This window comes from Poromitra crassiceps, assembly GCF_964638095.1.
Source record: "Poromitra crassiceps genome assembly, chromosome: 3".
In the NCBI taxonomy this organism is placed as follows: domain Eukaryota; kingdom Metazoa; phylum Chordata; class Actinopteri; order Beryciformes; family Melamphaidae; genus Poromitra; species Poromitra crassiceps.
The window spans coordinates 75709441-75736877 of NC_139625.1; the positions used below are offsets into that span (position 1 = coordinate 75709441).

At 43.4% G+C, this 27437-nt stretch overlaps 1 protein-coding gene across 1 annotated transcript in view; it reads right to left on the bottom strand.

The window, feature by feature from the left end:
• LOC310773728 (CLIP-associating protein 1-like) overlaps positions 1–27437 on the bottom strand; it is a gene marked incomplete at its 5' end in the record, with an annotated part of 113781 nt that overhangs the window by 63617 nt on the left and 22727 nt on the right. The window contains 7 exons of the mRNA XM_083633662.1: positions 3427–3486; positions 4065–4135; positions 6479–6614; positions 8464–8609; positions 9417–9509; positions 11207–11286; positions 12768–12911. Of these exons, the coding sequence (XP_083489788.1) occupies positions 3427–3486; positions 4065–4135; positions 6479–6614; positions 8464–8609; positions 9417–9509; positions 11207–11286; positions 12768–12911 (730 nt within the window). The remainder of the gene's footprint in view (positions 1–3426; positions 3487–4064; positions 4136–6478; positions 6615–8463; positions 8610–9416; positions 9510–11206; positions 11287–12767; positions 12912–27437) is intronic.

Here is a 27437-nt window from a genome sequence, read left to right on the forward strand (position 1 = left end):
GAGAAGGTTACCTTTCTTGATGCTTCTTTCCCCTTTTGACTATTTTGTTCTTTGATAAGTCTATATTGACAACATATTTTCTAATATTATTGTGTTTATTGTTGTTGTTCTGATTGCCTAATGTTACTTCCCTTTCTTTGGGGGGGGGGGGGTGGGGGTAGAGTTTAAATACTTCCATGAATATCACATCATGAGACTATATAGTAACCTACCCTTAACAATAATTTTAGAGTTTATAGGCCACATAAATAAAATCAAATTGGCCCTTCTACTGTATATTTTTGATCCATGTTTATGATAACGCTACTTTTCACTCACTAACACTCAGCAATGTCTGATTGTATTATCAGGGCTATTTCCCGCTTTATTGTCTTGTCTTTTGATACTTGATGTGTTAGATATCACAATGATTGTCTATCATGACATAGCCACACCCACTGGTGGGCCCTAGATTCATTATGAGGAACACACCTGAACCTGTTTGATCATTGCAAACCTGACCTGACGAAGAGCCTGTGAGGGCTCGAAATGTTGTCATTTTTAATGTAAAATAAATCAGAAAAATATTGGGAGCTACCAACAGTGTCGCGAGTCTTCCTGAATCTCATGAAGAAACTTTTTTTTGACTCAGCACCTGGAAAAGAGATGTGCGTGTGAACATTTTAACTTCTCAGTGTCAGGCCTGACACAGACACACACAGGACAAAGCACTGAGCGGTGAGAAGCAGAGGTCCTCTGGTATGGAAGGGTCAGGCCTGACACAGACACACAGAGGACAGAGCAGTGAGAAGCAGAGGTCCTCTGGTATGAGAGTGTCAGGCCTGACACAGACACACAGAGGACAGAGCAGTGAGAAGCAGAGGTCCTCTGGTATGAGAGTGTCAGGCCTGACACAGACACACAGAGGATAGAGCAGTGAGAAGCACTGCCTATGTGCCTTGCCTATGTGCCTTGCCTATGTGATCTCATCTCATGGCTTTTCTTATCACTGCTATGCTGATGACACCCAGCTTTTCCTTTCCTTCCCCCCCTCCGACACTCAAATCGAGGCTCGCATCTCTGCATGCCTCAAAGACATTGGCGACTGGATGTCTGCCCACCACCTCAAGCTCAACCTTGGTAAGACAGAGCTACTCTTCCTCCCAGGGAAAGACTGCCCTCTCGCAGATCTCTCCATCTTCATTGACAACACCACTGTACTTCCCTCCCAAACAGCTAAGAACCTTGGGGTGATCCTTGACAACCAGCTGTCTTGCTCAGCCAACATAGCTGCGACAGCACGCTCCTGTAGGTTCTCTCTCTACAACATCCGCAAAATCCATCCCTTTCTCACAAGAGAAGCGACTCAACTCCTGGTCCACTCACTTATCATCTCTCGCCTGGACTACTGCAACGTGCTCCTGGCTGGCCTCCCTGCCACCTACCGCCACTTCAGCTCATTCAGAACGCTGCAGCCCGTCTGGTATTCAACCAACCCAAATTCTCTCATGTCACTCCCCTCTTCCAGGAGCTCCACTGGCTTCCCATCTCGGCTCGCATCAAATTCAAGACACTGGTACTGGCCTACAGGGCAGTACACCAGTCAGCTCCCCTGTACCTGCAATCTATGGTCAGGTTCCAAACCTCTCAGCGCTCCCTTCGCTCCTCCACCAGTGCAGGACGCCTCGCCCCTCCTTCGCTACGGGGGCTCAAAAGTCGCTCATCCTGATCTCGACTCTTCTCGTCCCTGGCACCTCAATGGTGGAACGAGCTTCCACCTTCGGTCAGGACAGCTGAATCACTGCCGATCTTTCGGAAAAGACTAAAGACACACCTTTTCAGGCTCCATCTGGGCCCTTCTTGATCTAACTTCTTTCTCTCTCTTTCTAAAAAAAATAAAAAAAATACTAACCTAAACTAAACTTGTACCACTGTTCCTTCAGAAGTTGTAGTTGTCATAGACTGTGCTGCATAGTTGATTGCTCTATTGCTGACAGAAATGTGTTATTGTAAGCCAAATGACGTAATGTAATGTAAAAGCAGAGGTCCCCTGGTATGGGAGTGTCAGGCCTGACACAGACACACACAGGACAGAGCAGTGAGCGGTGAGAAGCAGAGGTCCCCTGGTATGGGAGGGTCAGGTTGAGTTTCTCCCTGAGGGCGGGGCAGGAAGCAGGCCGGCTGAAACACAATGAGCCTTTTTGGAGATAGACAGAGATCTCGTTGGCATCCCCATGGAAACTGCTGAGCTAGACTTTGACCGGCCCGGTTTCACATTTCCTGACAAGCTAGCGTGTACTACTTTAGGATGAACCACCGAGAGGCCGACACACATTCAGAAAACTACATTTTTGCTGACCATCGGATGGATTCCCATATTCAGCAGCAACTTTCAAAGACAAATAAATCCTACGTATGAATTTCTTTCCAAAGCCTTTGCCTTTCCATCTTTTAAAGAATCTAAACTATAAGATAGTTTTGATTTGTTTCACACTTTTGTTCGCTTCTAAAATGCGGAAGCTAGTAAAAATGAAGGAAAATGCTGAGTGCGCAAACATTTGATTGTGTATTACTTTTTACGTAAAAATATGTGCTAAGTGCATCCACTTCATTTTGATCGGGTAAAGCGCAGCATGCGTGTGAGCGCTGTTACACCCCTTTTGACGGAGCCTGCCGACAGATTTTCGATGCAAGTTGAAAGTCTGTCTCGAGAGATTACACTCACAGTGACTTGAGACTTGACTTGAGACTCATCCTCAAAGACTTGAGACTTGACTTGGACTTGAGGTTTAGGACTTGTGAACAATCTTTTTTTTTTATTAATTATTTTTGGTAGATTAACATTAAGGAAATCTCTACTAATGTCATCCAATCAATGCTGATACTGTATGCTAATAGATAAAGGAATGAGCATAATACAGTAGATGCTTTGAATTCCTTAGTTTTAGCTATGCAGTGTTCTAAGCAGTATGGCATGTAACAGATGATAGAACGCTCATCCATAAGAGACTTGAGACTTGACTTGGACTTGTGACCAAAGACTTGAGACTTGTCTTGGTCTTGAGCTCAAAGACTTGAGACTTGACTTGGACTTCCAAAAAATGACTTGTGAGCATCTCTGCACACATGACACAGGTCACGTGTGACCAGAGAAATCATCCAAATGTGTCGTGCGAGCAAAAAACACTGCAAGAAACTCATTTGTATGGATTCTAAATGGAGAGTGATAGTGCCACATGATCGTCTAAATCAGTGGTTTTAAATCCTGTTCCATCAAGGCCCAGCAGTGTCCAGGTTTTCATTCCAACCGAACACTGCAGCAGCTGATCTGGAATCTGACATCTCTACACTCTCGGGCCTTGATGGCACCAGATGGAAAACCGCAAGTCCTGAATGTGGTTTGCGAGGCTTTCCCATCCTGCCTAGGAGAAGTATCATGTTCCTTACCTCTCCAGAGAGCTGCTCTGCCATTCCTGCAGCATGAGGTCCAGGAACTCAAAGCAGCGTCTGGAATAGAGAGGTCATACAAATACAAAATAAATAGTGTGTCACTGATTTTGACAACACAAGACCCAGCAGCAAACAGGATTACTAAATATTTTCCATTTCAAAATGCTACACCTTAATTATGACCTCAATTATTTGATATAAGACCTTCACAGTCTATGGCTAGAGATTATTTGTCACAATAAATATCACTGCATAATATTGCAACAATATGTTGCAATAATTTGTGTGTATCACAAATGAAAAACAAAAAAAATATAGAGGCATTTTAAGATCTGGAAAAGATTAAAAAAAAAACATACCGTACTTTGTTTTTATTTAAAAAATCAACACTAACAGTTCGTCACCGGGGCTATTACAATGATGGTATACAGATTAAATTATTCCAATTATTATGATGGGTCATAAGTGATAACTGATAAGTTCTATCCATCAAATTCGATTTCTATACTCATCCTGGACTTTCCAGACCTGCATAGGAACCTTGAAGAAGTAATGGAGCAAAGGACACCTGAAACATCACGTCTGTAGAACATGCAGAGTCACAGAGTTGCCAGAGTGAGGCCTGAACATCTCACCTTCTGACAGCCACCGACTTGCAGGTACAGTTGCTGGTGATGATGGGGATGAGGCGTGGGTAGTGTGTGTGCTGAAAAAGGCAAGAGATTGGTGTCAGAACTTAGTCAAACCCAGGTATGATTCTACCTAAAGTAAAACGGGACCATTCTTGACTTGACATTTTTCTCTGAATGTTGCAAATGTGATAGAGGGTTTCAACTTGACAACGTAAATATTCTAAAATGCCCCCAGCTTACTTCCTGTTGCAGTGCTTGCTAGTGCAATAAGCTAGGTTCCAAATTGTTCTCTACCAACACAATTCTGTGAAAACCTTAAATAGCCTGGGAACCTGACGAATCTGCGAGCTCACGTTTTATGCATCTGCAAATTGGTCTGGCGATGTCAGGCTAAACATGATATTAATTACACAAAAAGACACAGACAATGCACAAGAATGGCATTTTCTACAGATACAGCCTCTGTTCAGAACATTGTGTATGGCAACGAGGAAGTCAATGTCAAATATGCTTGTGATTTGTTCAGTTTGAAAACAATGCAAGCTTGTGTGTAAGATGTAACTTGATTTTGCGGAGCAGCAGAGTATCTTGCTCAGGAAGCTGCCTGTGAAATCTTTCCTGCTATAACAAATTGCCAAGAAACGTTATCTTGCTGCCGAGAGGGCATTTAAGTTTAAAGTTGGTGTGGCGGCATACTAAAGCATAGTAAATCAATGCAGGATTCCCTGACCGGAACTGTCCACAAATTGGCTGATGGATTTCAAAATGTCACCATTACTAGCCAAACATTTCTTACACATCCTCTGAACGACGGCTGGGTTATTTGTCCAAAAGCTAAATTCCCACATAAAAGCTGGAGTTCGGGTATAATATTGGTGAAAAACTTTCATTAAACACTGAAATCCAGTTTTCACCTGAATCACTTTTATTATGTCAAGAAAAGCTTGTGATGACATGAATCACAGTTTAAATCACAATTGCTACACTATTCTTAGCGTGATATCAGAATGAATTGTCAACACCAGCATATATGGAACACCAAAAATACATAAAAAGGACTCCCCACTACGCCCCATAGTAGACAGCACTGAATCAGTCACATATAACTTATGAAAAGCCATGGTCGAAATCATCAAACCCATCCTCGGACTCACAGAACACCACTGCAAAAACTCAAAACAACTGGCACAAGAACTCAATAAAATGACAATAGAAACCGATGAGATCCTCATTTCACATGATGTGGTCTCATTATTCACAAAAAAACCAGTTGATGTCACTCTACACATCGTACAAGAATGCCTCAGGAATGATAGGACACTCAAAAAACGTACAAATCTCACAGTTGATGACATATCTGGACTCTTACAATTCGTAGCCAAATCCAGATAAACAATTCAAGGACAAAATATACAGACAAAAAGAAGGCTTTGCAATGGGAGACCCATTATCCACCATAATGAGCAGTTACTTCATGGAAGACCTGAAAATCAGAGCCATCAGTACAGCACCCACACACTGCAAACCCACCCTCTGGAAAATATACGTTGACGACATTCTGGAAAAAATAAAAGACAAACACACACAAGAACTCACAGACCACCTGAACAACATGGACAGCACCGGAAACATCAAGTAACAGTATTGTCAAATAATCCAAATTCTGTTAATATCTTTCAGACATACTTTCTACATCAGCAAAATTACAAGCAACCCATACTGCAGGAGCGCAGAGCCACAACACAAACACCCTGACAGTATTCCTGTGACCTCAGACCGAAGAGACATGTGCTAGGTAAATACATTTACCAAGAGCTACAGAAAGAGAGAGAAGAGATTTATAAAACCAACAAACCAGAGTGAGTGATATCTACTTTAGAGGACTAAAGCTTAATTTATACTTATGAGAAAGTGTCGCTCAGCACATGGTGGCAGACGAAAAATAAAGTGTCGCTCATGGTGTTGCATTTATACTTCAGTCAGTGAATGTTCGCCTCGGTTCAACGGTCACGTGACACTCGAATGCTATAAGCAGACAGCCAAGAGAAGAGAGGGAACGCACAGTGAAACCACCTCGGAGGCAAGATGTAACGTACTTGGCTGCAGCCGCATATAAACGACACACAACTCACCTCCTCTCTCGTTCTTTGTGATTTTCACGAAGTCATACATCAAGGACAGGCTGATAAAAATAGCGGGGACACGTTCATTCATTTCAATCGAGTGAAAACCAAAACAAGGAAGTCAAGCGAGTGCCGTCTATATAGCCAATCAGACTTGCGCGACACATCGTGACGTAGTCAGCGACACTAGACATTTCACTAGGTAGCAGACACTGCTTGCAGACACTTGAAAGTCCCATTTCAAAAGTGTCGGCAGACAAAGCATAAATTGGGCTTAAGGAAGCTGTCACCTACTCGGAGGATGAGGCGGATGGTGGCCACGCCGGAGCTGGCCATGACTTTGGCACTGTTGGGGACCAGGTTGAGGAGGGTGGGCATGACTGCCTCTGCTGCGTGGTCGAACCGACTGCCGAGCAGGAACGACAGGTGGCTGGACAGGAGAGCAGAGCACATACACAGGTTCTTCAACTGCATCGGTTTACTGTGTGTGTCACACACACACACACACACACACACACACACACACACACAGTCAGTTTGATCTGTTGGTTTTGTGGACCAAAACATCCCATAATATACCAGAGGATAAAAATTAGAGACTGACTTTGTGGTTGAAGGTTTTCATTCCAGATTGCTATATCCTTTTCAAAAATATATTAAATATTGAACATTATCGAATATATTGTTAAACACATCCTGATGTTCATTGCTCAGTAAAAAAGAAAAGAATAAACAATGCCTCCTCTAAATATGACTACCGTATTTAAATGGTCTAAACTAAATTATAAAACGGCTCTCTCAAATCAAGCAATCTGATTGGTTCACAGCCATTGTATAATTCCAGTAACCGAGTTCAATAACCCATGGCCATGGGTTATTGGTTGCCATGGCAACTCTCTTACTAAGAGAGTAATAATAAGGCTTACCTCAAATGACAACGTAGGAAAAAAAATGGCGGAGACAGCTGTCAGATCCTTGTGAATCGATCTTCGCTTATAACTTTACTAATACTTCGCAGAAAATGATGTTTTGTACAAGAATAGATGCGGGCTAATGTCTTCTTTGCAAAAGAAAGGCTGTTAACCCCGCATTTAACCCCGCATTTAACCCCGTAACGTTAGTTGGTGTCGGGCTTTGCAGGAAGCATTCAGCTTCTCAGCAAGCGCTGAGAATGCAATGCTGCGCTCGAGCTGCCTGTCGGGGTTTCTCAGCAAGCGCCAGGATTGGCCAATGTCAACTTCAGTCTCCAGAACGATCCAATCAAATCACCCGCATGTTCTTGCGGTCCCGCCTTACAGTAGTGTTTCAACTGACTCTATCAGAATGACATGCCAGTCGGAGTCGGACTTATAGTATTATTATTATTATTATATTATCATACTTGGAAACCGTTTTATAAAAGCAATATAGCACTCGAGCTGCGTGTGTTGTGGAATATATCCCCCTGCTCAGCAGTTATCCCACTCGGCCTGCGGCCTCGTGGGATAACAGCTGATCAGGGGGATATATTCTTCACAACACACTGGCTCTCATGCTATATTGCTTAAGTATTACTTTAAGTATTTACGGTACTGTGTTTGTGTAGTGTCTTTGTAAACAAAAGCTTAAAGTAGCAAACTAGTTTACTAATAGTAAATAAAGTTTTAATTTGATGCCAGAAAATCTTTGGTCAAATAAGATGCTGCATTTTTCTAATCGGGAATATCGAATTTTGAAATTAAATAATAAAACCTTTCTTAAAAATGTGGTGTTTAATACAATTGAATGTTATTGAAGTAATTTTCCATCTAAAAAATTATATTTTAGATGATGTGATCACTTTTTTAATACTGAGCAATGAACATTAGGTAATATTTAAAGGTGCTGTAAGCTATTCTGGAGGAAGAATTGAGTCAACACGGTTCTCATTCCTAAGTCGCTTTGGGTTGGTCCAGAACACCAACCCAAAGTGTCAGTATTTGACTACTTGGGAATGAGAACCGTGTTGACTCAATCCTCTTTGTGGAGTTCTCTCTCCTGATTGGATAACGTGGGATGGGATACCAGAAAGGTTTCTCTTCTGTTTACCACAAAGCAGAGTGGGAGACCCATGTTACTCACCAAACACTCTATATGAGTGATCGCTGTCAGAATATAGAGCTATTTAACACTTATTTTAACAAAAATATAGCACTTATAGCAGCTTTAAGATACTTTTCCAAAAAGGCTTCAATCCTTCATTGGTGGATTGGAAAGGGAAATGTGGCATCCAGATAAAGTCTGACTTCCAGCGGTCTTACCCCAGAGTGAGGCAGGCCTCCCTCACCACCTGAGAGCGCAGGTCCTTGGCGGAGAGTTTGAGCGCTGCTTCCGTGAGACGCAACTGCTGAGCAAAGCCATCGAACTCTGTGGCGCCGGCCAGGAGCAGCGAGCGCACCTTCTTCAGCTGGGCGAACATGGCAACAGAGGAGAGACATGCTATTGAACCCATCAGTTACTTCCTGCTTTCAGCCAATAAGGAATCTCCAAAACAAGAACACACCAATCACTCAGTCATCATGAGAATTTGAAACTAACGGATATACTTCAGATTAATGACTCGTGTTAATAGGAAATGCGGTGAATAATATAGGCCCCATATAATGTTAGTATTTATAACATTTAAAGAGTGTGGTGCAGGTTAAAAGAATAAATAAAATTGAATTTACATTTTGGGCTCATGATTAGTACGAAAACACCCCCAAAAAGCAGAAAACATGTAATATCATATCTGAATAAGATCAACAGCTATCCTAATATTGTGAACACAGCAAAGTAAAAATGGATGCATGCTTTCTGGGATGTAGAGCAGGAAATTGCTTCTTTTTTCTTTTCTTTTTTGGTCCCCCGGCTTAGCCTGATATCAGACTGAATTGTCAACTTGTTACACTGCATTTCCTTCTTTGGTGATTCGAAGGTCTCTAGACCCAAAGGCCTAGACCCAAAGGCCTAGACCCAGGCAACCACCGGCCAACAAAGGCCAATGCATAGCAAAATTCACCAGCAACAATGTCCACTACTTTTCCAGCCCATCTTGATTCATTGTTTAAGTAGAAAATCCTCCAAATATATGTTTGTTAACTGTTAATGTGGCAAGTGGTAGAGAAAAAAACGTAACCAGCCACAGCTAGACATTTGCCAGCACCTTTACTGGTGTATAATGTTAAGTTTGTGAGAGCACAGACAGAGAGGCCAGGAAAGCCTGATATCTTACAGCAGCCACTCGAAGCTCCCAGTCCCGCTTGTCATCTGACAGCACATCTCGAATCTTGGTCATGGCCTCTTCCACCTCCCTGTTAGAGTAGATCTAGAGAGGGAGAGAGGGATGAGGGAGAGGAAGACATGAGAAGGCATGGGATGGGATAACAGAGAAAGCAAAAGAGAACAGGAGAGTCAATTGGAGCGCTATCACACTTAGTTTGGAGCAGTTTATGTCAACACTGGAAAGTCTACTCATTTATTTTTGCTTTATTTGGGCAGGTGAGAACAATGGCATTGGGACTCAGGTGGCACCAAAAGGCCTGAAACGGAACTAGATCGAGACACCTGAAAATGCGTATCTTTCATCACTTTCAACTGAACTGTGGTGCGCTTCGTTAGGAGTGAGAACGGAATCCGAACAAACTACAGGAGACGACACCCAAACACAAAGGTTTATGGGTAAAAGGAGATGGATGCTGACATCTGATAAGCAACAATTAATAGACCCTTTTCATGGGGCCATTTTGTGTTGAAAAGGCAGAATAAACACAGGTGCAAGCAAAACACTAATGAGGGTTTCCAAATTCCAATCATGGAAGCTGGAAACCCTCATTAGTGTTTTGCTTGCACCTGTGTTTACCCTGCCTTTTTCGACACAAAATGGCCCCCGTGAGAAGGGTCTATTGTGCTTAGACAGCTTAGCATAACAAAAATTAGCCGGGGGCAGGAAGTGTAACCGCAGTCTGGACTGATGCTCATATTCAGCTATTTCTCTGTCTGTTCTCAACTGGCATGAACACCACAGAAGAAGAGACAGACAACTTCATCAGCTAACAAACTAGTATGAACACCACATCAGCTGAGCTAAAGTTGCAGGAACTGAATCCGATTTGTTGAGACTCTCTGACCTGGCAAGATGGTAGGTGACCAAAACTCTGTCCAATAAAAAAGCTTCTTCTTAGTCATGTGACTTGTTTACAAGTCCTGGTTCACTTGTAATTGGACCTGAACGAACAAAATGCAAAAAATGCAACAAAGTAAACTTTATCCACTGTGGTTTGAACCAAAGAAAACTGCAAATATGATTGCACCATTGGACTTTGATTAAAAAGGTGCCATGCTGGTACAATACTGAATATAAATCTGTCGAATTACACATCAAGTAGAGTTATATATTGTATAATGTCTAAATGTAGAGTAATATGTATAGCCATCTGTCTAAATGTAGATTCATATATGGTAGTCTACTCTCTATATAGTATTATAGACTTGTGTACATTTATTCTACCTGTACTGCATGGAAGGAGGCAATAGCAGCATTCTGTAATTAAAGGTACATTCAGCAATGTTTTTGTGTTAAAATAAGTGTTAAATGGCTCTATATTCTGACAGCAATCACTGAAATAGAGTGTTTGGTCAGTGACTTGAAACCCCCCACCCCCCGCTGTCCTCTATCTCTCTCCTGTAGTCCTGCAGGCAGGGCAGATGTATCTCCGCAACCGTAACTCAGATGGCGGCATTGGATTCGGGGTGAGTAAATACATATCGTATAGGCATCGCGATCCGACCTTTCGTTTCCCAGAGAATGTCAACGTTTCTCTGATTGGATAAAAATTGGCGCCGACCTCAAACTATACGTCCACCCTGCATGCAGGACTACAGGAGACTACAGGTTGGCGGTTTCAAGTCACTGACCAAACACTCTATTTCAGTGATTGCTGTCAGAATGTAGAACACTTATTTTAACACAAAAACATCGCTGAACGTACCTTTACCGACCTTGGTTGTAACAAGACTCCATACCTGCACAGTGGGCACATCCTGAAAGGCATGGATGAAGTCCTCCTCATCCACGGCTCCAGCAGCACTAGACCCATCTCTCCCTGAAGACAACATCAACATGGGAGATTAAGGCTACACACCATTTTGTGATCACAGCTCTTAAATGCCATGACAAGACACAGCTTGCTGCTGGAATTTTAGCTGCAACCAGCAGCCTGCAGCTACAAACGAGCAAGAACGATAAGAGCGGCGTTCACCCCCGCCTGTGTTAGCGACGCTCACTGTACGTTCATGGTGTTAGCGACGCTCACTGAATGTTCATGGTGTTAGCGACGCTCACTGTACCTTCATGGTGTTAGCGACGCTCACTGTACCTTAATGGTGTTAGCGACACTCACGACGCTCACTGTACGTTCATGGTGTTAGCGACACTCACTGTACGTTCATGGTGTTAGCGACACTCACTGTACCTTCATGGTGTTAGCGACGCTCACTGTACGTTCATGGTGTTAGCGACGCCCACTGTACGTTCATGGTGTTAGCGACACTCACTGTACGTTCATGGTGTTAGCGACGCTCACTGTACGTTCATGGTGTTAGCGACACTCACTGTACGTTCATGGTGTTAGCGACGCTCACTGTACCTTCATGGTGTTAGCGACGCTCACTGTACGTTCATGGTGTTAGCGACGCCCACTGTACGTTCATGGTGTTAGCGACGCTCACTGTACGTTCATGGTGTTAGCGACGCTCACTGTACGTTCATGGTGTTAGCGACGCTCACTGTACGTTCATGGTGTTAGCGACGCTCACTGTACGTTCATGGTGTTAGCGACGCTCACTGTACGTTCATGGTGTTAGCGACGCTCACTGTACGTTCATGGTGTTAGCGACGCTCACTGTACGTTCATGGTGTTAGCGACGCTCACTGTACCTTCATGGTGTTAGCGACGCTCACTGTACGTTCATGGTGTTAGCGACGCCCACTGTACGTTCATGGTGTTAGCGACACTCACTGTACGTTCATGGTGTTAGCGACGCTCACTGTACGTTCATGGTGTTAGCGACACTCACTGTACGTTCATGGTGTTAGCGACGCTCACTGTACGTTCATGGTGTTAGCGACGCTCACTGTACGTTCATGGTGTTAGCGACGCTCACTGTACGTTCATGGTGTTAGCGACGCTCACTGTACGTTCATGGTGTTAGCAACGCTCACTGTACGTTCATGGATTTGCAAAGAGCTGCGCTCAGCTCACTGTTCATCACAATAATGAGCTTGCTCAGTGAGCGGGGCTTTATTAGTGCATTCATGCACAACACTGCCAGCAGCTAGTAGAAGTCACTCAGTTGGTCGGTTAAAAAAAGGTTTAAAATAGACCAATATAAATGTACAGCTACAGAATACAGAGATAAAATAGTGGGAATAGTGTGATCTACAGTAGCGAGATGTCTGAGGTGGGCTTGGTGCTGGAGGTGGAGCTAGTGACAGGTGAAATGGTCTGGGGTGGGCTCTGACCTGTGGACTTGGTGCTGGAGGCGGAGCTAGTGACAGGTGAAAGGGTCTGGGGTGGGCTCTGACCTGTGGACTTGGTGGTGGAGGCGGAGGAGGGCCGGCGAAAGGAACCCATGCTCACGGTCTTCTTCCCGGACGCCGCGGCTCCTTTGGACGAGGACGTGGAGCGGCCGCCGTCCACCGCTGAGTCATCGTCCTCAAAGGCTTTATCTGGAGGAGGGAGAAGAGGAGGAGCGACAGAAGCTTCTAGTCAACTGGCAAAACAATGAGCATCTTCAAACGGCACAAAGGAACGCCACCGCTGAGCATCCCAGCAATGCGGGGCAAGGGGGCAGACCTCCTACTTCGGTACATTTCAGACCACAAGTCTTTTTGCTGAGCCTCCACAATCTCTGCCACTGGATGCGAGGAAGCTGTGTGAGGGTTAGGGATTGCCAGACGTTTTCCTGAAAGGAATGTCAGCGCTATTCCATTGTTACTTTGAGTTGTTTTTTAGCTGACGGTCAGCTGAGACTGATAGAGATTCAGGAGTGCAACAGCACAAGAGCAGGTCAGAGGAGCCACAGAACCTGGACATCACACATATTTACTATACTGAAGGCACCAGTTTACTATACTGAAGGCACCAGTTTACTATACTGAAGGCACAGTTTACTATACTGAAGGCACCAGTTTACTATACTGAAGGCACAGTTTACTATACTGAAGGCACCAGTTTACTATACTGAAGGCACAGTTTACTATACTGAAGGCACCAGTTTACTATACTGAAGGCACAGTTTACTATACTGAAGGCACAGTTTACTATACTGAAGGCACAGTTTACTATACTGAAGGCACCAGTTTACTATACTGAAGGCACAGTTTACTATACTGAAGGCACCAGTTTACTATACTGAAGGCACAGTTTACTATACTGAAGGCACCAGTTTACTACTGAAGGCACAGTTTACTATACTGAAGGCACAGTTTACTATACTGAAGGCACCAGTTTACTATACTGAAGGCACCAGTTTACTATACTGAAGGCACAGTTTACTATACTGAAGGCACCAGTTTACTATACTGAAGGCACAGTTTACTATACTGAAGGCACCAGTTTACTACTGAAGGCACAGTTTACTATACTGAAGGCACAGTTTACTATACTGAAGGCACCAGTTTACTATACTGAAGGCACAGTTTACTATACTGAAGGCACCAGTTTACTATACTGAAGGCACCAGTTTACTATACTGAAGGCACAGTTTACTACTGAAGGCACAGTTTACTATACTGAAGGCACCAGTTTACTACTGAAGGCACAGTTTACTATACTGAAGGCACCAGTTTACTACTGAAGGCACAGTTTACTATACTGAAGGCACAGTTTACTATACTGAAGGCACAGTTTACTATACTGAAGGCACAGTTTACTATACTGAAGGCACAGTTTACTATACTGAAGGCACAGTTTACTATACTGAAGGCACAGTTTACTATACTGAAGGCACAGTTTACTATACTGAAGGCACCAGTTTACTATACTGAAGGCACAGTTTACTATACTGAAGGCACCAGTTTACTATACTGAAGGCACAGTTTACTATACTGAAGGCACCAGTTTACTATACTGAAGGCACAGTTTACTATACTGAAGGCACAGTTTACTACTGAAGGCACAGTTTACTATACTGAAGGCACAGTTTACTATACTGAAGGCACAGTTTACTATACTGAAGGCACAGTTTACTATACTGAAGGCACAGTTTACTATACTGAAGGCACAGTTTACTATACTGAAGGCACCAGTTTACTACTGAAGGCACAGTTTACTATACTGAAGGCACAGTTTACTATACTGAAGGCACAGTTTACTATACTGAAGGCACAGTTTACTATACTGAAGGCACCAGTTTACTATACTGAAGGTACAGTTTACTATACTGAAGGCACCAGTTTACTATACTGAAGGCACAGTTTACTATACTGAAGGCACCAGTTTACTATACTGAAGGCACAGTTTACTATACTGAAGGCACAGTTTACTATACTGAAGGCACAGTTTACTATACTGAAGGCACAGTTTACTATACTGAAGGCACAGTTTACTATACTGAAGGCACCAGTTTACTATACTGAAGGTACAGTTTACTATACTGAAGGCACCAGTTTACTATACTGAAGGCACAGTTTACTATACTGAAGGCACCAGTTTACTATACTGAAGGCACAGTTTACTATACTGAAGGCACAGTTTACTATACTGAAGGCACAGTTTACTATACTGAAGGCACAGTTTACTATACTGAAGGCACAGTTTACTATACTGAAGGCACAGTTTACTATACTGAAGGCACAGTTTACTATACTGAAGGCACAGTTTACTATACTGAAGGCACCAGTTTACTATACTGAAGGCACAGTTTACTATACTGAAGGCACAGTTTACTATACTGAAGGCACCAGTTTACTATACTGAAGGCAGTTTACTATACTGAAGGCACCAGTTTACTATACTGAAGGCACCAGTTTACTATACTGAAGGGACAGTTTACTATACTGAAGGCACAGTTTACTATACTGAAGGCAGTTTACTATACTGAAGGCAGTTTACTATACTGAAGGCACAGTTTACTATACTGAAGGCACCAGTTTACTATACTGAAGGCAGTTTACTATACTGAAGGCACCAGTTTACTATACTGAAGGCACCAGTTTACTATACTGAAGGCACAGTTTACTATACTGAAGGCACAGTTTACTATACTGAAGGCAGTTTACTATACTGAAGGTACAGTTTACTATACTGAAGGCACAGTTTACTATACTGAAGGCAGTTTACCATACTGAAGGCACAGTTTACTATACTGAAGGCAGTTTACTATACTGAAGGCACAGTTTACTATACTGAAGGCACAGTTTACTATACTGAAGGCAGTTTACTATACTGAAGGCACCAGTTTAGTATACTGAAGGCACCAGTTTACTATACTGAAGGCACAGTTTACTATACTGAAGGCACAGTTTACTATACTGAAGGCAGTTTACTATACTGAAGGCACAGTTTACTATACTGAAGGCAGTTTACTATACTGAAGGTACCAGTTTACTATACTGAAGGCACAGTTTACTATACTGAAGGCACGGTTTACTATACTGAAGGCACCAGTTTACTATACTGAAGGCACCAGTTTACTATACTGAAGGCACAGTTTACTATACTGAAGGCACAGTTTACTATACTGAAGGCAGTTTACTATACTGAAGGCACAGTTTACTATACTGAAGGCACAGTTTACTATACTGAAGGCAGTTTACTATACTGAAGGCACCAGTTTACTATACTGAAGGCACCAGTTTACTATACTGAAGGCACCAGTTTACTATACTGAAGGCACAGTTTACTATACTGAAGGCACAGTTTACTATACTGAAGGCACAGTTTACTATACTGAAGGCACCAGTTTACTATACTGAAGGCACCAGTTTACTATACTGAAGGCACCAGTTTACTATACTGAAGGCACCAGTTTACTATACTGAAGGCACAGTTTACTATACTGAAGGCACAGTTTACTATACTGAAGGCACAGTTTACTATACTGAAGGCACAGTTTACTATACTGAAGGCACCAGTTTACTATACTGAAGGCACAGTTTACTATACTGAAGGCACAGTTTACTATACTGAAGGCACAGTTTACTATACTGAAGGCACAGTTTACTATACTGAAGGCACCAGTTTACTATACTGAAGGCACAGTTTACTATACTGAAGGCAGAGTTTACTATACTGAAGGCACCAGTTTACTATACTGAAGGCACAGTTTACTATACTGAAGGCACAGTTTACTATACTGAAGGCACAGTTTACTATACTGAAGGCACAGTTTACTATACTGAAGGCACCAGTTTACTATACTGAAGGCACAGTTTACTATACTGAAGGCACCAGATATAGAGAGGCAAAGTGGAACATCACTTCCTGCTTCAGCACTGTACCAGAGATTTTCATCCTCAATTTATTTTCCCATAGACATTTCGTAAAATGCTTATAAAAAATAGTTTTACTTGGTCAAACCAAACGGTTCAGCTATATTTAGAAACAGGAGAGATCGCATAACATTTCACTCGGACCAGAACGTTAAAAAATGCAGGTTTAAAGAAAATATTTTTTCAATGTTGTTTTTTTTAAGTTTTGGTCCGAGCGAAATGTTATGCGATCTCTCCTGTTTCTAAATATATCTGAACCGTTTGGTTTGACCAAGTAAAACAATTTTTTATAAGCATTTTATGAAATGTCTATGGGAAAATAAATGGCAGATGAAAATCTCTGGTACAGTGCTGAAGCAGGAAGTGATGTTCCACTTTGGCTCTCTATTGCTGGCAAATAATACTGACCTTGTGCAATTTTGATGAACTAGGCATGCATGCACTGCTGTTTTGTGATGATGTGGAAATAATTAAGTACTGCACTGGATTGTAAGTGCTTGGTAAAGAAAATGTGAAAAAACAAGCAAAGCAAAACAATAATATATTTTCTTTCCTCCCATTAGTCCACAGAGGTGAAGCCCTGTTTAAGTGAGTCCTGTCCTGCTGCGGACGACGACGAAGCGCCACGTGAGTCGCCATCAGTGCAGGAATCTGCTCGACTAGCAATCCATCCTCATTCATTATTCAAAGTTTACACACACACACACACACAGACGCACACGCACACGCACACACACACGGCAGTCAGCCAACACATCAGTCATGTGCCATCAGGTGGTAGTTTTCCCCTCTGTGCAGTATCAGAGCACGGTGCAACACCTCGTCAATATGAACACAAGGTGACTGGTGACGACAGCTCTCACCTCACACATCACATCCTGAACATCAGCACAGCCTGACAGACGGGGGACACACGCATGCTAAACTATCTGGCTCAACAGATTCCTGTCAAACCTTACATATGCATGCTTTCTTTAAGTTGGGACTGAAAACGTGTAAATGTGTAAAAAGCAGACATTTGTGAATCTATCCATGATAATTATATTTAGTGTGTTGCTATGGATTGTATCCTGGGCCACTTCAGTGACATTGAGGATCAATGTTGATCTTATTTCATCTAGGTGCAGCTGTGGCTCAGGAGGAAGAGCGGGTCGTCCACTAATCAATCCGCATGTCAGCCCCTTGTCGCCATCTTAATACATATTGAATATTAGATCTAATCGAGAGCAAATGATTAAATCTCATGCATTTCTGTTCAATGAGCCATCATAGTCAGACTATGTTCAGTAAAATGCAATGTATCCAATGTATCCAACGTGGTATTGGATGATAATAAACTGCTTGGAATTGGTAGCAGAAATGTAATATAGGTATCAGGGACTGTGATCCTGCTGGTATTGTCAATTCAAGCATGCAAGGAAAGGTTCAACAGGTCAGTTTACAAGTAGTTATAAGGGTTTGTATACAAAGTCTGCTTGACAGAAAGGAATTGTCATGTATTTTTGAAATAATAAGATGAACTTTTAACAGGTTTCAATGGTCCAAGAGGGTCATGCAAGTCACTTCACGTATCATAATCCAAGGGCCCTGGATTGATATGACAAACTGTGATATAACAGAATTAATGCCACAGAGAGGAAAACAACACATCCATATATTTGCAATTTTTATACAAATCAACTGAGCCAAAGCCGGCTGGGAAATCAGCCTGCTCCGTTTACATTTCAACTTGATAACCCCAGAGAGATGCCAGCTCTCACAAAGCCTTCTCTCTTCTACATACAGCAGTCCTCACGCTAACAGCAAACGCGTGATTCAATAGATTGATTAATTTGACATTCATGTTGTACACTCAAGGTGCCCAGCCACATGCATCTGGGAACCCATCGGTTAACAAAAGAAAAAGAAAAATGTTTTGGTCTCAAACAGATTAATCGATTATCAAAATAGTTGGCGATTAATGTAATAGTTGACAACTAATCGATTAATCATTGCAGCTCTAGTCATATTCTTCACTGCATATTCAAGTTCTCCCAAAATGACAGAAAGGCTCTGTCCTCTGGGCTTCCACTCCGCCTTCCTGTTTCTACAACTTATGACGATGCACCTGACCTCAGATCTGTGCACAGACAGAGACATGCATCACATCCTGTGTGTGGACTGTCCACAAACAGTTCAACTGATGCAGTGTTTACATTGAAGACTCCAGGCGTACTACTCCTGTATGAACAGCCATTTGTCACACCAGGCAACCCCCTCCTCTCTCTCTCTCTCTCTCCATCAGTCAAAGAGGTGACTGCCTCTCTGGCCATTCATCTCCTGATGACTCGAGTGGAGACTATCCCCGGCTCCTGCATTAATCATTGATTACAACCTCCACTATTCGTCACTACTATAAGCCCACTCCACCCATCCCTCCACCCATCCCTCCACCCAGAGAAAACACAACACAGCAGCTTACAGGAGCAAATCCGCCGGCAGACCAGCTTCCTCAGCATGCTGCCAGTCGGGGGAGGCAGTCGGGTGGTCTCGCAGCCCTCCTCGGTCCTCACATCGTTTCACGTGGAGGTCCGGATAGAGAGGAGGGGAGAAGGGAGGGAGTGGACCCGCGAGCCGCCCCCTCCCGTCAGTGACACCCAGCACGCCACGTGCTGCAGGCTCCTTGTCGCTGCGTTTCCCATACATGAACCTCCCTCTTCTAGGCTCTGTCGTCTTCTTCCACACGCAGGCTGTCCTCTGGCTTTCTCACACACTGTGCTCCTCCGATTCCTCTTAGCAAACACACGCTCTCTATGTCCTCCTCCGATTCCCCGGCTTAACGAACACACTCTCTCTATGTCCTCCTCCGATTCTTCTTAGCGAACACTTTCCCTCTCTGTCCTCCTCTGAATCCCCTTAGCAAACACGCTCTCTCTCTAAATCCCCTTAGCGAACACACTCTCTCTCTGAATCCTCTTAGCGAACACACTCTCTCTCTCTGTCCTTCTCTGAATCCCCTTAGCAAACACTCTCTCTCTCTCTCTCCTTCTCTGAATCCCCTTAGCAAACACTCTCTCTCTCTCTCTCTCCTTCTCTGAATCCCCTTAGCGAACACTCTCTCTCTCTCGCTTTGAATCCCCTTAGAGAACACACTCTCTCTCTGTCCTTCTCAGCAGCTCGCACGCTGCACTGTGAAGCAAAGCGCCTGCCTGCCTCTCCTGAGGCTGAGCATCACCTCAGGACCAAGGACCCCAAAAAAAAGAAGGATAAGACATCACTCACGTAACAGCGTTCAGATTTTGCTTTGGGGCCAGTTCCATTCAAGTGAATGGAGCGAGCATGGAAAGTCCCACTATAAACCATCGTAATGATATCTGTGTTGTTTCACCTTGGACTGAAAAATGCTTCCACCAGATTAAAGAAAACATTATGTGATGTTGACAGATGCCCCGTTCGGTCATGTATCATGATGTAGTTATTGTATCTAGCTCTATTTTGAACCAAACAGGGGCTTGAGTTGAGTTCAGCTGCTGGACAGAGCCATGATCTGTTTGAAGACCAGTAATAAGGTAAACAAATGTGCACATTTACATACAGAAATATCAGTCAACATCATATCATGTATTTTCTTTAATCTGGTGGAAGTGTTTTTCAATCAAAGGTGAAACGACACAGATATGATGGTTTATAGTGGGACTTTCCCTGCAATAGACCAAATCACCGTGACGTCACCATGTAAACAAATTTACTTCCGGGTACCACTTGGGGAAGGCGGCAGGTTTAAATGTGCGTGTTGTCAAATAAATGCTGTCAAACCCTCTCGTTGTTTTCGGCCGACTACTTTCAATTTAAATGGTTAAACGGTTGGTAAACATGCTTGTCCGACGTATCTAGCCTTTCTTCTGTGTTTGTTTTATGTAGTGTTAGCTAGCTAATAACGTTTGTTAGTCTGTCAAACTCGCTGTTTTTTTGCAGACTCGTAACCTCGCGTCACCAGGCTCTTCTCGGCGAGAGCAGAGTCGTTAACGTTACAGACAGAGCTACCGACGCCACGTTAATTTAATTTAGCGTCAAGTCTGGTCCAACAGGTAAATAAGCTAGTCTGGTCTCCACTAACGTTAGTGAAAGTGTTGTTATGAATGATATTAAACAACAACACAACACGAACGAACCATTTTTGTCTTCTTTGTCTGTTTTTGTCTTCAACATGTCAGTTTGTGCCGTTCACCGCCATTATAATGTGTGGACCCAGGGGTACCCGGAAGTAAATGTAAACATCCCGGTGATTTGGTCTATAGAACTGGCCCCAAAGCAAAATGTGAACGCTGTGACGTGAGTGATGTCTTATCCTTCTTTTTTGGGGTCCTTGCTCAGGACCAGGATGGAAGAGAAGAGAGGGGAGTGGATGTTGAGAATATAATGGATGAGGAAGAGTGGAGCGCAGGCAGGGGAGGGGTCGGTCAGGGGACGAACCCAGACACTCGGCCCGGGAGGCGTGGTGTGTGGGCGGAGTCAGAGGAGGGGACAGCTGCAATGTCATCATGACTCAGGAGAGGGGGAGGAGACAGAGACAGAGAGAGACAGAGACAGAGACAGAGACAGAGACAGAGAGAGAGAGAGAGAGAGAGAGAGAGAGAGAGAGAGAGAGGGACATCCTGGTCTTCTATTGTGTTTTCCTATCAATAATAACAGGCTGCTCTATGTAGCATCCACCCTTGTGTTCATGCCTCACGCATCAGTGTTCATCCAAAGCAACAATGACAGCAAGGTCCCTGCTGGAGAAACATCTCAGCAAAACACACATTCTGAGGCCACTGCTTAGGTTTTCTTGAGTTGAACTGCAAGCAAAATATGAGCCTCAACTTCTACTACAAGTTGAAAAAAGATTGGGGAATCATTTCACCTGAGTTCCCTCCTCACTCCTTATTTAAAGTCTGCACTCCTCACTTTCTTCCATTCCACTTCCACACCAATGCACGGGTCCACACAGACTTAAAGGGCAACCCATGTGTTTTTCCCCATTGCCCGAAAATGATTGCATGCTGAAATAATAAAGACTTTAATCTGGAAAGCAAGCTTCTCTGGACCTCACTCATTCCACTTTTCTGCATCTTTGAACGGATGCCCATGGTGACAGTCAACTTCAAATCCTGAACCTTAGCCCTCCATTACACCCCCTCTTCACCCTCTTTCCAACTGTGGTTGACAGACATGATCTCTGTTATAAGGATGGAGAGACTCAGGTCCCTAAGGACCAACTCACTTTAAAAAAATTGAACTTGGGACCCGTTTCTGGCCTACCTCGATAAGGTTAGGGGCGGCGGGTGACTCGCCTGGCTGCTTCCTCATTGACCTCTTGCATGGGACCCCATACACAACATCTCTTAGAAGCACATAAGCACCCTATGCAGCTGGTAGCACCATATTATATTACAAAACTGTAATATTGAGTGTCGATGTTACATGTATGCTTTTCTTTCCTTTCCTTTCCTGTTTCTGAGCCTGTTCATTTGTCTTGTTCTTGTTTTGTTCCAAGGAAAATTGAAAAATAAAATGTTGGGGGGAAAAAGATGTGCTTGCATTTATAGCAGAAGAGAAAGTGAATGAAAGAGAGCTGAAGCTAGCAGGAAATCATAAAGCAGTGTGCATCTGTGTCACAGGCAACAGACCTTTGTAGACAGTTGACTTTTAAATCCAGCTGCATCACTGAAGGCAATAGAACAGGTCTAGATGCAAACCGCAGAGCATTACATCACTGCTCACCCCTGCCAGGATCAGAAGAAGCTTCGATAGGAGCAAGCAATTCAAGCATTTAGACTAAACTGAGCCAAACTCAAGCTAGTGTACGCCATTCAAATACGCAATGCTGATTATATATCAAGGTCAGGAAACAAAATGTCTCTGCCGAATGGCAGAATATTACCAGCCGAATGGATATTGGATAGACATTAAAATAGGATCTAAACATGATGTTTGGTTACATGCTAATCATGCTGGTAGACACAACATAGCAGCCACAGCCAATGGATACCTGCATTTGGCTGGAGGCTGGTGTTTATCCCCCCCCCCTACAGTATCAGATGAAAGGCAAACCTCTCAGTCCACAAGATGGCAGTATTGCCATATTAGATTAAGGAGGGTCATGCAAGTCATGAGCTGGATTCAAATCCACACAGGTCCATTAGCCTGGGTCAGAGCCATGTAGATAGAAGAGTCCCGACATCTCCATTCACTCCAATGGACCAGTTTTTTACTCTCAAGAGTTCCATGAAGTAAGGTGGATTAAGCAGCACTGTCGAGTTGCAGCAAAATGGACAGTTTGTGTTGTACTTTGAAAGTTTTTTTTTTTCTTGAATCAAATTGTATATTATCAGCTTTATTTTAGCATGCAAAACTAGTGCAAGACCCATTCCTGGCTGTTCATTGGCTAATGAGTCTAGCATTTTGGTCCTCCACTCTCTCTCTAGAGGACACTAGCCTGGGTGAACCCAATATATGGAGGTCACGTGGAGGCTGGGTTTAACCAGGCTACAGGTCCATAACCATAGGGCAGGTGATTTTTTTTTTTGCATGTTAAGGGCCAATAATGGCCTGGTTATGGCCTGAATGAGGCTCCGTCCTGGAGCACGTCAAGTTGCCTGGATGTAACTCAATTTCCTGCAGCAGGTCCTTCATATTAAAAGCTTTCCACTGGGACACTATTATTGTGAAGTACGTATAGGAAGTGTGCTAGCTAGCTTGATTAGCGGCGCGATTACTGACTTGTTTCAATAAAAGAAGTTGACACAACATTTGGGGATATATTATGGAGCTATCCCCCCCCCCAGCAAATCAGTTAGAAACACTGCAGAAAGGTTAACAAAGTAGAGAGTACCACAAGCTACAACAGTAAGATAAGGCTGATATCTAAACGTGTAAGCTGCTGTTGCTGCTGCTCAGCAGAAAGTTACATGTTGGGGCTTTCACTTTTAAGATGAAATAATCATAATATTGCTGTATTGGCAACACTGAAACATTTCAATTCACTTTGTAGCAGGAAAGTAGGGCTGTACCTGACTCAGTAGTCTGTCAGTCAAATCTTATTTGGCTGTTCAATACGAATATTCGACTATAGAGCTGGGGCAACTACGTCACGTCTGGGCGAGAAACGCAAGGCATTGTGGGTAAATATGACGGACTCCTGTACACTAGTGCCACTTGCCGTTTACTTCAATGTAAAATAGCGGTACCATTTTTTTACAAATAATTTCATTTATAAATGACCCAAAGACAGCATGACATGACCATATATATATTACAACTTCACCAGCCATAGATTGCACAAGATACATAAAAAATAGTAATTTGATCCATTTGATTATGCAAAACTTCAGATAACAACATTGTGCGGGAGGTATACTGTTTTATTGTGATTGCTAAGGTGTATGTAGCGTACGGCCAGTTTAGCGGAGACTGCAACTCCCTAGCGGGGAGCTCTTTCAAGAATTCAGAATGAAGAATGAATGAGTCTTGAGTCGAGGCTTTTCAAGTCGGCGACTTACGGTTTGAACATACAAGTTAAGACTTTTTATGGAAACATGAACATTTTATGAATAGCCTACTTGTAAACATGTCTCTAATTCGGCATACACAATACTCCAATAAGAAGCACACATTCCAAATATATTAAAATGTTTGCCGGTGATTCCCACAGTGCTCTACCTGCAAAATACACAGTGGAGGCTGGTAATACAGCAGCAGAGCGAACCACTTCCAAACATGAGATTTTACATTCACAAAGTGCTTCTTGGGAGATAATATGGATGCCGAATTGGAGAGTGGCGTCTAACGATTCGTAAGGTTTGTAAATTATGTTCTGGCGGTGTTCAATTGACCGATAGATAGGGGCACATTTAGTTGCCAGATGAATGGAGTTTAGTGTGGCAGCTACTAGCCTACTGGACCACAATGCAAACGCTCCTCACCCGCGCTTACGTCACGCGCCCCAGCCCTATTATTATTATTTTTTTTTTACAAGACTATCTGGCAATCAGAAAATCTATTGGCATGAGCTTGTTTGTTTAACTGACACTTGGTTTTACCGTACGGTATTAATATTAATAGGCTGATACTTCTAAGAAAATAGGCTGGATATCACGATGATCTACTGGGAGAAACCACGCAATTCTATGTAAAATCAGACATTCAGCACTGCCATATAGCCAGAATGGAATGATCCTAGTTTCATAACCACATTTAGCGACTATTTGAATGTGATATTGGCAGTCGAATCAGGCTCATTCAAAGGAATCATGATTCAATTTGGCCATAATTGTGCATCTGTTCTGGATGCGGAGTTGTAAGTTTACCACCTGCCGGCAAGACTCAAAGTCTGTGGCAGCACAATCTCTAATGGAATCTGACAGCTGATCTCCCTGCCACAAATTCAGAAAATGACTTGGAGGAGGTGAGGCGGTCTAGCAGCACTAAATACTGCGTCACTGACCTGGGAAGAAAGAAAAAAGCGTGGGAGACCAACTTGGACTACCAGCTCAGAGCATCGGAAGGAAAAGCAATCAACCTCTGATCGCATGAACTCGATGTTCACTTCAGCCATAACCCATAACTGTCCAGCCATAGCCACCATTTGACAGACGGCTAGTATTCATTTTATTAATGGTAAAGGTATTAAAGGTATACAATGCAACTTTTTTAGGGGCCTGCAAACGTAAACAAACTTTGTTTTACAGTCAAATACATCTTAAAGTCACGTTCTTGAAGAGTAGGACTTCTAGATGGACAATGTGCTCTTTTAACTGTTATTATTGCACCATAACTCAAAACACAAGCATGTTTTTGCTCCAATGTTTACAAAGTAGGAGTTTCATTTAGAATGCCTGCTGTTAGAAAATACATGTATATAGACACAAAAACTGCAGCAAAACTATTTCATAATAATCACGCTAAAATAACCGTGATCACATAATCTAGCAAAACAATCAAGAGTATCATTTTGCCATAAATGTGTAGCCATAAAGCAATGGTTGTCCTAGCTGAGTGAATGAATGCTGAGCAGGCAACACCCAGGCCCATTCTCCCAAACCTGCCCATCAGCTGGGACAACAGTGGGAGGGCCGTTCCCATCAAATTAGCAGGCATTCATTCACAAGGTTCTCACCAGATTATCATCCATTCATAATAACAAGGGACTCCGTGCAGCGCAGCAGAGGCTTCAGTTACAGCGGTGGACTCAATAAGACAAAGCAACAGAGAATCACTCATGATGGGAAGGGATCAGCTGCCACCAGCCAAGTGTTGTGATATAACATTATAACATGATGGGAAGGTATCAGCAGCCATCAGCCAAGTGTTGTAGGGCTCGACATTAACGGCTGCCCGGTTGCCCCGGGCAACCAAAAAAAACATGGGGCAACCATTTCTCGGTCTTTGGTTGCCCCAGGGGCAACCACGATTTAACATGCAACAAAATATGTACAGCAGCAAACAGCAAAATATACACCAAATAAATGTTTTAATACTTGTTGTGAGTGACATATATGTGACATTTTATTGCTGTTACAATCGAAACGATGTTACTAATTACCAGTCGGAACCTACGTGATGCATGCTGCACGTGCGGTATGTTTAACGAGTACTGACTGGGACAGGTGGGGCTGCTCGCACACAATCACAGCGGCTGCAAGACGCAAGAAGAACCTCGTCCGCCCGCAGCCCCGCACAGAAACAAAGGACGAGGAAATTGTCATTGAGGTGAAATACCCGTGCGTCTTTGAACGGGACGGAAAACGAATGCTATACTGCAAAGCATGTAGCCTACAACAAGCGCTTAGGTCTCATATGCTTCCCGCATCGGCGAGTGTCCACACGGAAAAGTTAGTTAAATCAGCAGACGCGCCCCTCCACAAGGCTGCTGTGCAGACGGTTTTCGCCTGGCTGTGCACACCCCGAATTGTGTAACTACGTGGACGCGGCTGGGCGGACAAAGTGGAGTTTTCAAGACTCCAGCTCACTTCCGCGAGCAGAAACCCACACACAGTGTATAAACGCTCCACACGTTTCCTCGTCAAGATTCAGTGTCTCTCATTTCCGTGCGACAGCCCAAACTTCAAGCATAATTCCAGCATAACGCTATACTGCAAAGCATGTAGCCTACAACAAGCCTACAACATACACCTCGACCAGGACATCCTTCAAAAACGTTTTACCACCGCGTATATGTGCTGAGAAATGATTTGCATCCCTGGCCTGTCAGCCTCTCATACGGGGTGAGAGAGAGAGGGACTGCAGGGCCGCTTCTGGGCCTTTTGGGGCCCTATGCAACATCAGAGTGGGGGCCCCAAACCACTGTCATCAAAGTATCCCTGAATGAACATGAGGAGGGCAGGCCCAGCGTTAGGGGCGGGCCTGACCGGGCCGGGCCTGACCGGGCCGGGCCTGACCGGGCAGGGCCTGGCCTGACCGGGCAGGGCCTGACCGGGCCGGGCCCCCCCATTTAACAAACTGGCCCCCCCATTCAATTTTTTTTTTTTTTTTTTTTTTTTTTTTTGTTGCTAAAAACGTTTTTCTGTTTTAAAGTTTAACATGGAATCTGGCTGTCATTAGGCATTGATTAACTCAATGCTATTGCTAACTGTTACTTTGAACATCCATTTGCAATGATTCTGGCTGGATATTAACTATTGTAAATTTGTCACAATGAATGCAATTTGTGCACAATGTGTAAATACACTTAATATTAATTGTTTAGGCCTAATTATTTGTAAAGTCACAACACATTAGAGA